The sequence below is a fragment of the Sinocyclocheilus rhinocerous genome, unplaced genomic scaffold (assembly GCF_001515625.1).
Source record: "Sinocyclocheilus rhinocerous isolate Xijiao unplaced genomic scaffold, SAMN03320098_v1.1 scaffold988, whole genome shotgun sequence".
Classification (NCBI taxonomy): domain Eukaryota; kingdom Metazoa; phylum Chordata; class Actinopteri; order Cypriniformes; family Cyprinidae; genus Sinocyclocheilus; species Sinocyclocheilus rhinocerous.
In genome coordinates this window covers 36,940-52,246 of record NW_015650363.1, presented here as the reverse complement: position 1 = coordinate 52,246, position 15,307 = coordinate 36,940, and the positions used below count along the sequence as shown (strand labels likewise).

The 15,307-nt window shown below is 38.1% G+C and overlaps 1 protein-coding gene across 2 annotated transcripts in view; it reads right to left on the bottom strand.

Annotated features, from left to right (window-relative positions):
• The window catches only part of kcnd3 (potassium voltage-gated channel, Shal-related subfamily, member 3), a 113,355-nt gene extending 100,668 nt beyond the window's left edge, over positions 1 to 12,687 (bottom strand). For both annotated transcript variants that reach the window (XM_016516892.1, XM_016516893.1), the window contains exons 1-2: positions 12,289 to 12,687; positions 10,150 to 11,326 (exon numbers count right to left, since the gene is read on the bottom strand). In XM_016516892.1, the coding sequence (XP_016372378.1) occupies positions 10,150 to 11,252 (1,103 nt within the window). In that variant the 5' untranslated portion in view covers positions 11,253 to 11,326; positions 12,289 to 12,687. The remainder of the gene's footprint in view (positions 1 to 10,149; positions 11,327 to 12,288) is intronic.
• Between the last annotated feature and the right edge of the window lie 2,620 nt (positions 12,688 to 15,307).

The window sequence follows — 15,307 nt, the reverse complement described above, 5'->3', positions numbered from 1 at the left end:
CTCTCACACATGCACATACAAAACACACACACACACACACACACACACACACTTGCATTTGTGGTTTACGGGGACTGTCCATAGGCGTAATGGTTTTTATACTGTACAAACTGTATTTTCTATCGCCCTACACCGACCCTACACCTAAACCTACCCCTCACAGAAAACTACTGGCAATTTTTTTATTTCATAAAACACCATTTAGTGTGTTTGTAAGCCTTTTGGCTTATGGGGACAAAGGAAGTGTCCTCATAAACCATGTTTACGTTTTAGTACCCATGACATTATACACATTTGTGTCCTCATAAACCATATATACCAGAACGCACACACACACATACACACAAACACAGAAACATATGCACAGCCCTGAGCAGCAGCAGCTGGTGGTGGTGTGGAGTGAAATCATTATTCAGTGTGACAGTAGCAGATTCATTACCAGCAGTTAAGATGACAGTGGTCAATGACCAAATGCATTAAACAGAAACATTGAGAGGAAGAGACGTTTATTTCTGTCAGTCACAGACTCTTCCTCTTCCTCTGTGCATTTCTTCTCACTCTCTTTTAGATTTGAATAGAATAGAATAGAATATATTGGCACATGACTGAAACAATCCTAGCTACTTTATCACCTTTATTCTTTATTAATAAAAGTTTCTGCCCTAACCAGCAAAGTTGCCTCACCCACACTTAAATCCCATTGGTCTGAAGCACCTTACAAGGCCTTTTCAAACTGGGATCCAGGGCCCATCAGACCAGATCAGAAAAATGTCAGGAATCCAGAAAAATGTCAAATAATTTAATGTAATATAATAATAATATGCTAAATGCATAAAATATTATTTAATGTTATTGTTATTATTATTCTACAATAAGTTTAATTTACCACATTTGACATTTATTTTTGTTTCATTCTGAATAATGCTTGGAAATCATGAGACTAATACAATTATTTTATTTTACTGACAGCTGTAGATTTACCCTTTTCTTCAGGTTTTTAAATATAATTGATCTTAGTGTGATCTTAAAGTAAAACCTTTACAGACAATATGTTACACATATTTATAATATTTTTATTTTTACAGCATAAACGGGTCTTTATACATTAAATTATAAAGCTGATTTTATATTTTAGGAAGGAGGTCTCTCACAAAGGGATCATCATATTTTGGGGGTCCGTGGCATCAAAAAGTCTGAAAAATGTATTAAACATCACCCATAATAAGGCGAGATTGATTCCATATGAATGTAAGCGCTTGTGCACATATAAGTCTTTAAAACAATATTTTAAGAGGTGCTATATGCAAACTTTTATTTAGTTTTTGTTTTACTTGCATACAGGAAAACACAGAACCTGTAACCTGTAAAAGAGAGAGCTTTGGCGGCAATGAATGAAGTCTTGAAATATATTCATTATGCTGTCTTTCCATGTCATGAGACTAATCTGTCAGACATCTGCACTTAACTACTCCATCTGTTTGAGTGACAAATAACCTTCTTAAACCTTCATGATTCAGTGTGTGGATCAGCTAGACTCAACAGAGAGACAGAAACGGTGTCAGTCAAAAATAGCACAGGGGAGAGCAAAATCATACATTTACAGCACACACAGAAACTCTCTCAGGGGAAAATGTGAGTGTCTGTAAGAGGGACAATACTGTGATTGTCATATTTAAGATGATCACACAGCTGTGTAACTTTAGCACGGTCATTTGCATATAGCGGCACAAAAACCATCATCATCAGCATCATTCATTCATTCTCTATGTAGTTTTAATGAGCTTTTTATGACAATGAACACACAGATTCTCTCCATACAAACATTATGAGTTAATGAATACTCTCATATATGACTTCCAAGAGCCTTCCAAGATATATCAGCTTATGGGAATTTCAGCAGGAAACAATGATCATTCCCCGTGCTGAGTAGAAGGATGGCAATTTGTACACCTGTCATAAGCACTCTATATACAGCATACAATCAGGGTCGGCGCTACAGGAGGGCATCCAGAGGCATTGCTCCCTCAGCCATACCAGCCAAAATGTCGTATTTGACCAAAGTATTATGTCTTTCTCGTGTGTTTTACTCTATTTAATAGCCACAGTGTGCAACTTCTCCATAAAATGAATACATCAGTAACTTATTTGTGAAAGTGTTTGCTTTAAGCAGTGTTGGATCCTGGCATATGTGATATACAGAGTGACCTAGAGCAGTAGTGTTCTCTGGGGCGATGAGGGATGCAGATACACAGCTTTGAGATAAATATTGGGGGCAGTTTGACAGGATTGAAAATGAATTGTGACAAAGTGAGTATCTTTCTCTGAGCAACTCCCTAGGCTTTAGTTCGCTGCCCCCTCACTTTGGCTGCTATGTGTCTGCACCATAGAAATATAGGATAAGTGCTCATGGAAAAAAAAAGCCTCTTTACCTGCTAGAAGCCTAAAATGGAAGAGAGATGATAAAAGCGGCATATAGTACAGGTCAAGGTTATCACAAAATTGTTCCCTGACAAAAACGGAATTGAATTTGAAACCTTTATCAGTCTGTAGTGACATTCACACCACTGTATCAGCAAGCAGCAATGTGACTTTATTGATAATCCTTTGTATTTATAGTTTTATTTTCAGATGCATCATTCATCTTTATCTTTGATTCTTAATTTTTAATTCCTAATTGCATTTGTTAATCTTATTTCTATTAATCTGCAAGCAAGACAGCAAGTTATGAATTTTAGTTGAAGCTGGCACAAATAATAAAATAAATAATAAAAAAAATAAAGAAATGTATTTGTGGGGTTGAAAAAAAGGGGAATTATTATTTTAATTAATTAATTAATGTGCGTGTGTGTGTGTGTGTGTGTGTGAGAGTCAGTAAGGTTATTTGAACCCCAGAGTTTTTATTTTTTGGTGTCACCTTAGCATACAATTTACAGCACAGTATAATAATTTATAGTTTCACAGCTCTGAACTCAGAGTTGATCATCAAAGCAGATCGCATACTTGGAGTTTTCGGAGTGGTATTTTCTGAGATTTCAAAGGTCAGATGTTCCTTTGATTGTCACTTTCCTCCCATGACCTTTCATTAAAGTGGAGAGCTTGACCTAACACCTGTAATCTTTCCTCATACCTTCTGTCGACAGCTTTAAAACAGCAGAAAACACAAACAAAGGCTCTGCAAATCGGTATAAAATCCTCCGAAATACAGACATCTATGACCGGCGACCACTAGATCAACTGAAATTGGCATTGGGTTGAAAGCTTGTTGAAATAAATGGTAATGGATTTAATGCTCTTTTTACTGGATGCAGGGTAACAATACCTTCTTTCATTGATGCTCCCATTATATGTCATCAGATCTGATCGCTAATGGGGGAAGTGTGTGTTTATGGAGGGCTGATGGGATGAAACAGCAGCAATTTGGCCATCATAGAAACTCGAACCTCCCCGAACACAGAGCCTTTGAATGAAGAGAGGCAAAATCCCAAACAAACAAATGAATCTTTATCTTTCTTTTTACTCATTTGAATTTCATAGATGCTCTCTGTGCCGTATGATGAAATGCACCACATGAAAATTGTACAGATAAAGAGAGGCTGCTATTTAAATAATGTTATTCTTTTTTTTAAGAGATGAATATGGGGATATGAATGTAACATCTAGAGAGCTCAAGGCTAGAATTCACTGTGGGTGGGGAAAAAAGAGCTAGAGAGAATTTATTGGATTGGATACTTGAATTTTTACTTTTGTTATTGCTTTAAAGGATCAGTCCTGAAGTATTGATTTTCTGATAATGAGTATTTGATGATTAATTCAATATTGTCCTTAAAAAGAATCACTATTTTAATGTTTTTAAAGTCTCCTATGCTCACCAAGGCTGCATTTATTTGATCAAAAATACAGTAAAAACAGAAATATTATTTAAAATATCTATTTTCTATTTTAATATATATTACAATTTATTCCTGTGATAGAAAAGCTGCATTTTCAGCATCATTACTCCAGCCTTCAGTGTCACAAGATCCTTCAGAAATCAGTCTAATATGCCGATTTAGTGCTCAAGAAATATTCTTGTTATTATCAATGTTGAAAACAGTTGTGAAAATGTTGAAAACAGGAAACATGACAATTTCCTGATCGTTCCTCTCTCTATGGCCTAATGATTCCCTCTCACATATATTTTTCTTTTTTTTATATAAATAATAAATAAATATAAGACCCTAAAGTATATTTTTTTTTTACGTACATACATACATGAGGGTATATTTCCATTTAAACACACTCACATGGTATCTACTGCAGCGCATGATGTTGAGAATTTCACATCTTAATGTACTGCACAACAGATCAAGTGCATTAGCAACACAAAAGTCTCCTTTGAGCGTCTGGAAGTCGATTTTTACTGATTTTTGTACTGTGCTGCTCCTACACAACCCCTGACAGCAAACGTCACGAGAGAAACAGCTATTCTGAACTCAGTGACCCCCCATGCACACACACAGACAGATGTTGCCTTACCTATTCGAAATGCTTCAGTTTGACACCCTGCAGCGGTGGGTGATTATCATCATTCACCCTTGCTAATGGATCCAACCTCATTCCTCTTTCTGTCCCTTATCCTCTTCTCCCTCATCATTTGTTCGCTTTAATCAATGCTTCTGATCAGTATCGACAGAGCATGTTCACCTACTAACAGAGCAATAGAAGCAGAGTTGAAGTGAGAGAGAGAGTCAGCCATGTATTGGGGCAGATTGGCGAGTCTGGATCTATTCAAACGAGGGTGTGAATTTTGAGTGCCATGTTAATTAATGCTTGTGGTAACAACTGAAAGCCCTCATTAGCAGGGTGATTTTCTTCACGGCAACATTAGCGTGCAGAATGCATAGGTCTGTAACATAGGGAGCATATCTTAACCAATAAAACTACTACTGCAAGGCTAGAGGCTAATAAGGTACCAATACACAGAATTATAGAGAGAGAGAGAGAGGGAATGAAAATGATATTTCAGGTGTGTCTCTTATAAACCACTGTTATAAAGCACACTAGAGATTTGTGTTTTCCTTTAAAGGTCATTTAGAATATGCTACTCCACCTAAAGGTCAAAACCATCCTATTACCACAAATAAATAAATAAATCAATAAACAAACATCCATTCTCTCCCCATGTGCCTCTGTAAATCCCCAATATCTCAGCAGCCTCCTGTTTTTACAGCAGAAACACAAGTGTAAAAGCTCAAAGTAATTTCAAAACAGACTCTGCCCTCATACGGTCAAAGTCTCTCTCTATCCCTCTCCATAACAGCATTAAAATGCTGATAAAACCCTGTCTGGATCTGCCGTGGTTGTTCCAGCACTGTGTTCAGGGCCAGATTAACAAATGGACCATGATGCAACTGAATCAGTGCTTGGACAATTTATGCAACACAAAATCTGATGTTTCACTGCAGGACATTCAACATAGGGTTTGCAGTCATTCAATCTCATTCACTCATATGCCAAAGGTTAATCCCATAGCAAAGAAAAATCACAAAAGAGATGGCATTAATATCTCAGTTGTTTCTCCTAGATAGCAATATGATTATATGAAGAGCAAATGGAGATTCAAGAGTCAGATTTTTTGTTTCCTGAGAAATGTCTTTTCTTGAGTTTCAAATGAAAACTTAGATACCTGCAATCAATGTCTGCAATCAAAAAACGAAGATTTCAAATATTTATCAAATTCTCCATATCTGTTCGAGTTAGACTAAATTTGGAACTCCACGTTGTTTTTTATCGCACTATACTCTCATTGTCACATTATTGTACATTTTTTATTTCTTCTAAGGAATTTTAGGAGGCTTCATTGAGTTTTCAGTAATGCTTATATGTAAATATCAACTTTGTCTTTGTTTCTCCAAAACTTCCTAAGGATCCATCGATACTAAAATTCTGGCTGATATTACTAAGCTGATCATTATTTATGTTATGGCTGATAACCTATAAATGGCTATACAATTTTGTCTAAATAAATAAATAAATAAATAAACCAAATTTAAAAAATGTACATTATTTTTAATTTTACATTTTTATTAAATTAGAATCAATGGTTTAACATGAATTTAGGCATCAATGCATAATTTACAGTATGAGAAGGGTATATTTATTTTGATATGTGTTAAAGATTACATTTAACAGTGTTATTAAAAAAAATTATTTTACATGAGTGTTAGATGGCAGCCAAGTTAATCTACAAGATACAATTCATTAAATATCCAATATACCAATAAATAAAAAAGTATATATCTAATATTCACCAATAACCAATATGGTACAGATATATCATGCAGTCTTCCCTCTTGCACTCTTTTGCTTTACTTCAACTCTTAGCCAGTTGTCTTGCCAAGACAAAATACAGAGCCATGAAATTCAACAGTAGAGGAGCTAAATTAAATGTTACTGGTGTAAACAATACAGAGGAGGAGAAAAACACTTCAGACAGATGACAGTGCAGAGAAGAACAGTTAACGATTCACACACAATATAGGCTGGATATTTCTGATTAACAGATTTTATCATTGCTTTAATGAGGACTAGTTCTCCTAGCTCACATGCTGAGTGTTCGTAGGGCAGCAGGTCTGTGTTTTACATGTTAATGAAATGTCTCAGTCTTACCAGAGAAGCTGAACTGCAGTGCTGTATTTCACTCTGACTGAGTGAGGTGGAGACCCCAGTAACGTGCACTTCAGTGTGAATGAATCAGTGATTAAAAGAAGCACCAGTCGTATAAAACACCACTGCATCGATCAAGAGCATAGACAGGAAGCCTCAGAATTAACTGGTGTGTTATTATGCAATATGAACCTGAACCTACTGGCACAATCAACTGTGAAAAACTGCTGGGATGTGAAAATGAACCCTTACATGTGACCCGTGCTGGCAAAATGAGCCGGAATGCGCACGGGCTAATTACGAGCTACAGACAAAAAAAGTGAAAATTTTTAATTTTGGTCAAATTTGAGGTTTTCACAGAAATGAGCTCATTAATCCCTCATCTAGTGATTCCAATACAGCACAATGTAATACACATCTAAAATGATTTTTATTTGTACATTTTCTGAGATGTCTACCTTCTTTTGTTTTAAAAAGTTGCGTTTGTCCATCGGAAGCAAAGCACTTGCATCTGACGTTTTGGTTTCGGTTTTGAAAAGAACATGCAGGAATGTATGAAATAAAGTGTGGAACTTGATTGATGTTAAAAGAGTTATTAAGAGAGATAAGCCACGAAAAGGATCTTACTCGCACTGACTGACACATCCGAAGCGTGCACACAAAGACGCCTCTCAGACAGCACGTGATCCCGATATACATGTATACACACAGAATTACAGTATTTCAAAATATCTGTCTTGGTGGGTATTCACACAAACATAATGTTATGCCTTACATGAACGTTTGGTTGACTGTTGGAGAAAACATCTGATGTGTAACATTATATTAGACCTGTGCATTACACTAGGCCTTAATATATAGGCCCTCTGTCTCATTAATGTTAATCAAGCAATAAGAGAAAAGAGATCACTCAGTTCTCTTGACTGAGCTACTTTATATGTAATGAATATACTAAAGACTATGCAGTGATTTTTACATTTGATTATTTGTTTTTCTTACTTCAATGATTCTGTTTAAATGTAAAATGAAGAAAATAATGTCAATTTAATTTGTTTCTTTTTGTTCTACTGTTTAATAGCATTTTTGTTCTTATTTTTAATAATGAAGATAAAATAACAAAAATATATTATGATTAATATAGTAATTATTATTAAGAAAAGAATTGGAGGAAAAGATGCATAGTGATGCATCAAGAATCATTTTACATTCAAATCGTTATACCCTCCGAATTGTAATTAAATAAAATAGTGAAGCAAGTGAAGATTCACACGTTTAGTCGCAATGTCTTCTGTGATTGGTCAAAACACCTGCGCAGTGCATTGTGGTATCATGGGGAAAAATTATTTTTCCTATAGATTGGTGTGTGCTGAATTTGGCAGTATTACCAGAGATTTTAAGGTATGGTTGCTAGGTGATTTTTTTTTTGGAACCTTCAGAAAACTTTAACTAGATTTTCCAAAAAATGTAATGTGCTGACTCTATCGACTTCAAACAGGTGTAGCTCAGTCAATTTTGTCCGATTCCAACAAGTCATACATCATATTGAAGTTTTTTTTTAATAGAGAATGTGAAAATAACAACAACTTATTTTTGAAAATTTGCTCATTGTGATTCATTTTGCCAGCACAGGTCACATATTTGGTTTTAACTGAATGAGAAACACTCACAACACATGCAGTGAGAACACATGACGTCAGCTGGGTTGGAAATGTCATGGTGGTTTACATTGTTCAGCACATGTACCTGAGAACATTAGTCACAGTGACACACACTTCTACAGTGTGTTTTATTGATGAGAAGAGTCTCTCTGGCTCTCATCTCGGGTCAAGTCTCAGATGCGGGTGGAGACTGGATCTCTGGTGCGAATGTAGTAATGTGTAATGAGATCTGCGCTACTCAGAAATCCATGTCAAATTAGCCAACACATTAACACAACAATAAGGATGATATATAGGGTTATAGTTCAGCATAATGCCCACAATGACCTGTTAAGAGATTCGGTCATGCACATATACACAGATAACTCTCAAACGAAAGCGTAAATAAGTAAATACATGTCTAACCATTTGTAATTCTACCTCAGAATAAGACAGTCACCTGAACACCGACACAACTGTATTCATCGAGGACCAAACCATTTGGCAATGTAACATTCATGAGTTACTGTTCACAATAAATTAAGTCCTTAATCTTGGTGTTTTGGTGTCACAGGGCTCACAGACAGGTGCTTCAGCCAATGATCGGCCATCAAAACAGGAAGTCAAAGCCCGTTTTGACTTCAGCTCTGGTTTCAAAGCCACAGCAGCTACAGTACATATGATAGTCACTGTAGCAGCATATATATAGCTGATTAGTCAAGTCATACGCCATATAATCACTCAGAATAATCACCTAAATTAATCCCCCACATTCTTTTAAAAGCAATTGTGTCAAACGTCTACATGTTCAGTCATGAACACACAAATAAATGGCCTGTGATTTACGAGGGGCAGGGTTGAAGTAAATGGGGCTATACAGCTCTGCAGTTGCCTTCTGTTGTTAATGTGTGGGAGAAACGCTGAAGGATGTTCCTCTGCTTGCTTCACACACGCTTAAATATTAATTGGTGCATAATAGGGATGAATAAAGTCTAGCCTGGGGCAGTGAGTTGAATCCAAACCTACCGCTGCTTCAGGCAGGCATGATTGCAGTCAGCAAGCATGGTCATTAGGGTTAGATGCTAATAGCAGTTAACTCAGAAAAGAAAGAAAATCCACAAGCTGCAGGGAAGCAGCATCTCTTTCGATGAGGTGTAATGTTATACTGTAAACAGTAGTGTTTGTTTAAGTTGGTCTTTGGTTTAAAATAAATTGTACATGGGTCTACTTAAAGGGATAGTTCACCCAAAAAAGGAAACGTCTGTCATCATTTACTCACAAACACATGGTGTTCTTACTTTATTCCACATAACATAAATGAAAAACTGTTTTTCTGCTCAACGCTGGACCCTATTAACTTTTATTGTATGAACAAAAACATTCTTAAAAATATCTTCTTTAGTGTTACGCAGTCATACAGATTTGGAATGACATGAGGGTGTGAGTAAATAATGGCAGAATTGTAATTCCACTATCATAAAAAGTTGTGCAAAAATTGTACCTTTAGGGGCACAACAGCTTGTCACTGGCAGCACCCTAATAAATGGACAACTTTGTACCTTATCTACCCCTAAAAGTTGCATATTAGTGACTTTTAGAGTAGTTATATGTACCCCTAAGATACTACTATGAACATTTTAAGGGTAAATAAGGTACAAAGTTGTCCCTTTAAGGGTACTGCCCCAGTGACAACCTCCAGTACCCCTGAAGGTACCATTTCTGCACATATTTTCTGAGAGTGATGGGTGAACTATCCCTTTAAGACTTACCCTCTGAAATGCATGAGGGGTGTGGCTTGATGTTCATTCAGGGTTAAAAAGTGTAAAAATATACAGAGAGAAAGTCATTCTGAGACAAAATGACTCACCCCAGCGTTGTCATGGTTACAATGGTGTACCAGAAGGAGGCCGGGATGCTGGTGAACTTGCTGGACGAGGAGCCTTTCTCAGCGTAGAACATGACTGTGGCAAAGATGATGATGGCCATGGTGAGGGAGAAGAGGAGGAAACCGAGCTCGGACGCGCAGCTCTTCAGCGTGTAGCCAAGGATCCGGAGACCCTGGGAGTGGCGGGAGAATTTAAAGATCCGGAAGACACGGAACACCCGTAGCGTGACGAAGGCTCCGCTTACGTCCTCGTTGTTGGTCATGACGAGCCCAATGTAATACGGTAAGATGGCCACCACATCGATAATGCTCATCACACTTCTCATGAAGCGGTACCTGCTGGGCGCCGCAAACAGTCGCATCAGATACTCCACCGTAAAGATCATTACACAAGCCGTGTCCATGCAGAAAAATGCCTCTGTGTAGCGCTCCCCGCAGGGGATGTCTCTCTGATTCGGCATAGAACTGCAAGGAACTGTCTCAACCACATTGGTGATGACAGATATGGCGATGAAGAATCCGGTTACGTAGTAGAAAACCAGCGCCATGGTGCTAGTGTGCGGGTTCTCGAAGGCCCTCCACATGGTCTCGCGGAAAGTCATGTTGGGGAGTTTGCTGTCTTTGTTGTCCTCAAGGTCATCCATAAGACGCTCTATGTTCTCTCTCTTGCGGTCCTTGTACTCTTCGTAACAGCAGTCACTGATGATCTCGGGAATGATTCCAAAGAACGCCAGCTCCTCATCGTAGGCAGAGATGCACTCGTAGCGTGGGTAGTGTAGCTTCCCTGTGCGGTAGAAGTTAAGAATACTTCTGAACACATCCGGATCTCGGTCAAAGAAATACTCCCTAGTTTCCTCATTGAAGAAGAATTCTTTTTCAGAGCTCCCCAGAAGCGTATCAGGGTAACGGTCTAGCGTGTTGCGCCAGGTCTGGAAGCGTCGGCCGCTGACATTGAGGATAATAATCTCATCCTGATGCTTGTTCTTATTGGTTGGTGCGACAGGCATGGGCAGGTTGGCCACGGGCATCCATCCTATGGCCGCCGCCCGAGCGAAGGGGAGCCAGGCTGCCACTCCAGCAGCCATGGGGACTCCAGCTGGGGTCGAGGGGACCAGATCAAACACCTTCACAACCAGCTTGACATTAGATTAGACCCCATCTACATAGAGAGAGACAGCAAGATAGGAGAAAGTGAGAGGTTGACAAATGTGGGAGGACAGGAAGAGGAGAGAGTTCCAGTGGGAGAGAGTGAGACAGATGTGAAATGGGAGTGAAAAGACGGCAAGAGCAGAATAGAGAGGCAGAGGTAAAAGGGAAGCATTGAGTACAGTAAAAAGAAGTATGGAAAAAGGAAAACATGAGACAAGGAGAGGGAAGAACAGGGAAAAATGGTAGGATTGTATCAGACCTCAAACCTTAAGCCTGTTAGTTAAAATCACTCTTTCTCCCTCAAAGCAAAGTACAAAATAGACAAAATAGCAAAACAAAAAAGTTGTCAATTTTTTACCAGACATAATTTACAGCTCATACTTTACATTAAAGGGTACATATAAAACAATGCATATATTCTGACAAATATACTGCATTCTAACATACTGTGCCACTGCACTAATTGTATAGTTTTAAAGACAATTGAATAATAACATCTGTTTTACCAGACGTATTTTTTACCACATCTGTTTTTACTGTGACAGCAAATATACATTATAGAGCACATACATCATGACAATTCGTAAAGAAAGCTAATTTTAAAACTATTAATTCTCAGCTCATGTAAGAAAAACTGCAAAGGGTCAGAGACGGTGTGTGCTCGAGACACGGGGCCCCTCGGCAACTGCAGTTTGAAACAGATGCGAACCTGTTGAGCTCAATGCAAAACAATAAAACGCCACGAAATATCGGTCGCTAAACACTGACAGTGCTGTAGTTCATACTTTACGCTTATCAAGATCTGCACTGTTAACACTTCAACTGCGGTTATCCAAAGCTGCGCCTTAATAAATATTGTATAATATGAACAAGGCTGATGAATATAATAATAATAATAATTGTTATTATTAATAATGGTCCAATTAACACACAGCAAACTCGTTTTCAACAGTTTAGTTTTTTGTTACTTACCCATGAAAAATCTTTGAACTTTTCATTCATTCAGCAACATTTATGACATTTCCTCCTGACATCACTTCGAAAGTGTTCGCCGAAACATCCGCGCATTAATGATGAAAAGAGAAAACAAAAACCAAAGTGAATTAATCAAATAGTAAAAGAATCACCAGCGTGATTGGAGCCGCGGAAAATAACAGTTTAGTTGTTTTATTTGGGTCCCTCGGTCACATCCTGCGGTGTTTAATGATCCATTTGCTCGGACGGACAGAAATGCCGCACCGACCGCTCGCGCGCTCGAAGTGACTTCCCGCAGGATGCTCAGCTGATGGATAGAGGTGGTAGATTTTTCCCAACCTCTCTCTGTCGTTCTCTTTCTCTCTCTCTCTTCTCTACACACACCAGCACACTCCCTTTCTCCCTCCCCAAGGTCTCTCCGCTGCCAGGTCTCGCGCTCTCTAGTTAAGCGCTGCGCGCGCGATCAGTGTTCGTGGAGCAGAGAGAGCGCGAGACGCACAGAGGCAGTATATACTCGCTTTCGCACCAGTCACAGTTTGACAGCGCGCTGATTTCACCTTACTTTGTAGTGGGCTCACCCTACTTGCCGCAGCTTTGTTACCTGAAACAAATATGGAAATGGGGACGAGGTAATTGATTTGCAAAGTCATTCGCAGCGCAGGTTTTAGCCATTCATATTCAAAGATGACATTCAAAACGTCCTGTACTTCTCCTTCTCACATCGATTGATACATTTAAGTAAAGCTTAAACCAGAAGGTATTAAATCAGATGTATCAGAAGTAGGCTAAACTATCAGGATTAAAAAAAATTTTTTTTCGTCATTAATCACATGTTTATCAATGTTTATCTGTTTTAATATTTTGTGTGATGCAAGACACTGATGCAAAAAATTAAAATGATGTGTGTGTGTACCTGGTATTCCCTCGTTATGGGGACCAAATGTCCCCACAAGGATAGTAATACCAGTAAATCTTGACCTTGTGGGGACATTTTTTTGGTCCCCATGAGGAAACAAGCTTTATAAGTCATACAGAATGAAGTGTTTTGAAAATCTAAAAATGCAGAAAGTTGTGTGTGTGTACCTGGTATTCCCTCGTTATGGGGACCAAATGTCCCCACAAGGATAGTAATACCAGTAAATCTTGACCTTGTGGGGACATTTTTTTGGTCCCCATGAGGAAACAAGCTTTATAAGTCATACAGAATGAAGTGTTTTATCTATCTAAAAATGCAGAAAGTTTTGTGTGAGGGGTTGGTTTATGGGCAGGGTTAGGGATAGAAAATACAGTTCACACAGTATAAAAACCATTATGCCTATGGAATGTCCCCATAATGTTAGGAATACCTGTGTGTGTGTGTGTGTGTGTGTGTGTAGGTTTGGCTATTTGAGAGAAATGTGACTTCTCCAATATAATGAAACCGAATGTAAAAAACAGCTTGTAAATACATTTAAAGTACTCATTTGAAGGGCTCGTAAATTGGCCAAATCATGTTAGAGCTACAACTTTAAATGTAATAATGATCATGTGAGTGTGAGTGTTAGTATGGTGGTCTCACATAGCCAGACCTTTGACTAGACTGCAAAAGGTCGGGTCGATAGCTTATTTTAGCTGAGAACCGCCCACTTTGACAGAAAGAGCTGTTTGACTGATGTGTAAAGCAATCAATCACAGTTCGTTTTGTTTATAGGTACGGGTCTATTTGAACTATTTTGTGATGCAATAATAGGCTGATATATAAAAAAATAAAAAAATTTTTAATGATGCAGCTGTCTCCTCTAACAGAAAAAATGAGAAGAAATAATGGAAAATATGTAAACACTATGTATAAAACAGTACAAAAGGAAGCAATTCCTTAAACAAAACATTCTATCTAGTGTAATTGCTGTTAAGTGCCTCAAATAAAACACTGATTATCAAAGATTTGATGTCACTGTCTTGACAAACCTTGGAAAATCCAGTGATTATTTTGCTTGTAACCTGAAGAATAATGCTGTGGGCATTCATGCGTTTATAATTATGCTTCTTCTGTCATTTCATAGCAATTAATTTGTGTTTTTGAACCAAACTCTTAACCAGTAGTGCAAATTAATGAGCAAACACAAAACCATATGCACTGCTGTTCTCCAGGCCCAAAATCAGGCCACTGGAATTTAATTTCTGTTCTCTTCATATTGTGTATGTGTGAATTTATTTTTATCCCTCTTTTTTCTCCTGTAACATCCTTCAAAAGTGGTTCAGTGGATGAATCGTCAGCAGTTATCGGCTTTGGAAATCCTTGATGGATTTAGTGTGCTGGCGTGCCTTGTGATGGAAGCGTGTTGTTGAGTGTGTAGCGGGTTCTGATATGTGTAACCACAGATTCGCTGCTTCAGTAAGCAATATAAAGCCTAATTAACTCTGCTGGGACTCTCAGCTCTCAAAGTGGGCCTGAAGGTTCTGAAGAATACCAATAAACTCAGATCAGTGGCGACAGTGTAAAAACACACCCTAACTGCATACTTTTTCAGTTGAGTGAACAGCGGTGCTTTTTATAAGAGCACCTACCTACCTTTAACACTGGCTAAGAAATACAACTCAACTCCACAAAATTCCTTTGTAATACACTTATTTTTTCCTGAAGTAATTCTAAAGCCCGTAATCTAGTGTAGCTTGTTTCGGACAGACACAAGAAGGCACTATCAGATTCAGGAAAGAGTTTTGCCTGAAGGCCTCTCTAAAATATCCTGTCAAAGAGAATAGACTGATCAATAGTGTCCAACAATGTGCTTAAATTTACAATCACAGGCACGGAAACATGTAAACTGTCTGCGGTTAGAAGGAAACCATTAATCAATTTAACTACAGCCATTTCAGCGATCTGACAGGGAGCAAAACCAGACTGCAGTAATTCACATAATTACAGGCTGTGTAAATGGCCGCAGTAATATAATTTAACGTTTTAATGTAAACAGTAAATGTAAGGTTAGGTGATGGTTGCCGCTTGGGTGTGACTGATGTTTTAGCTTTCTCTGAA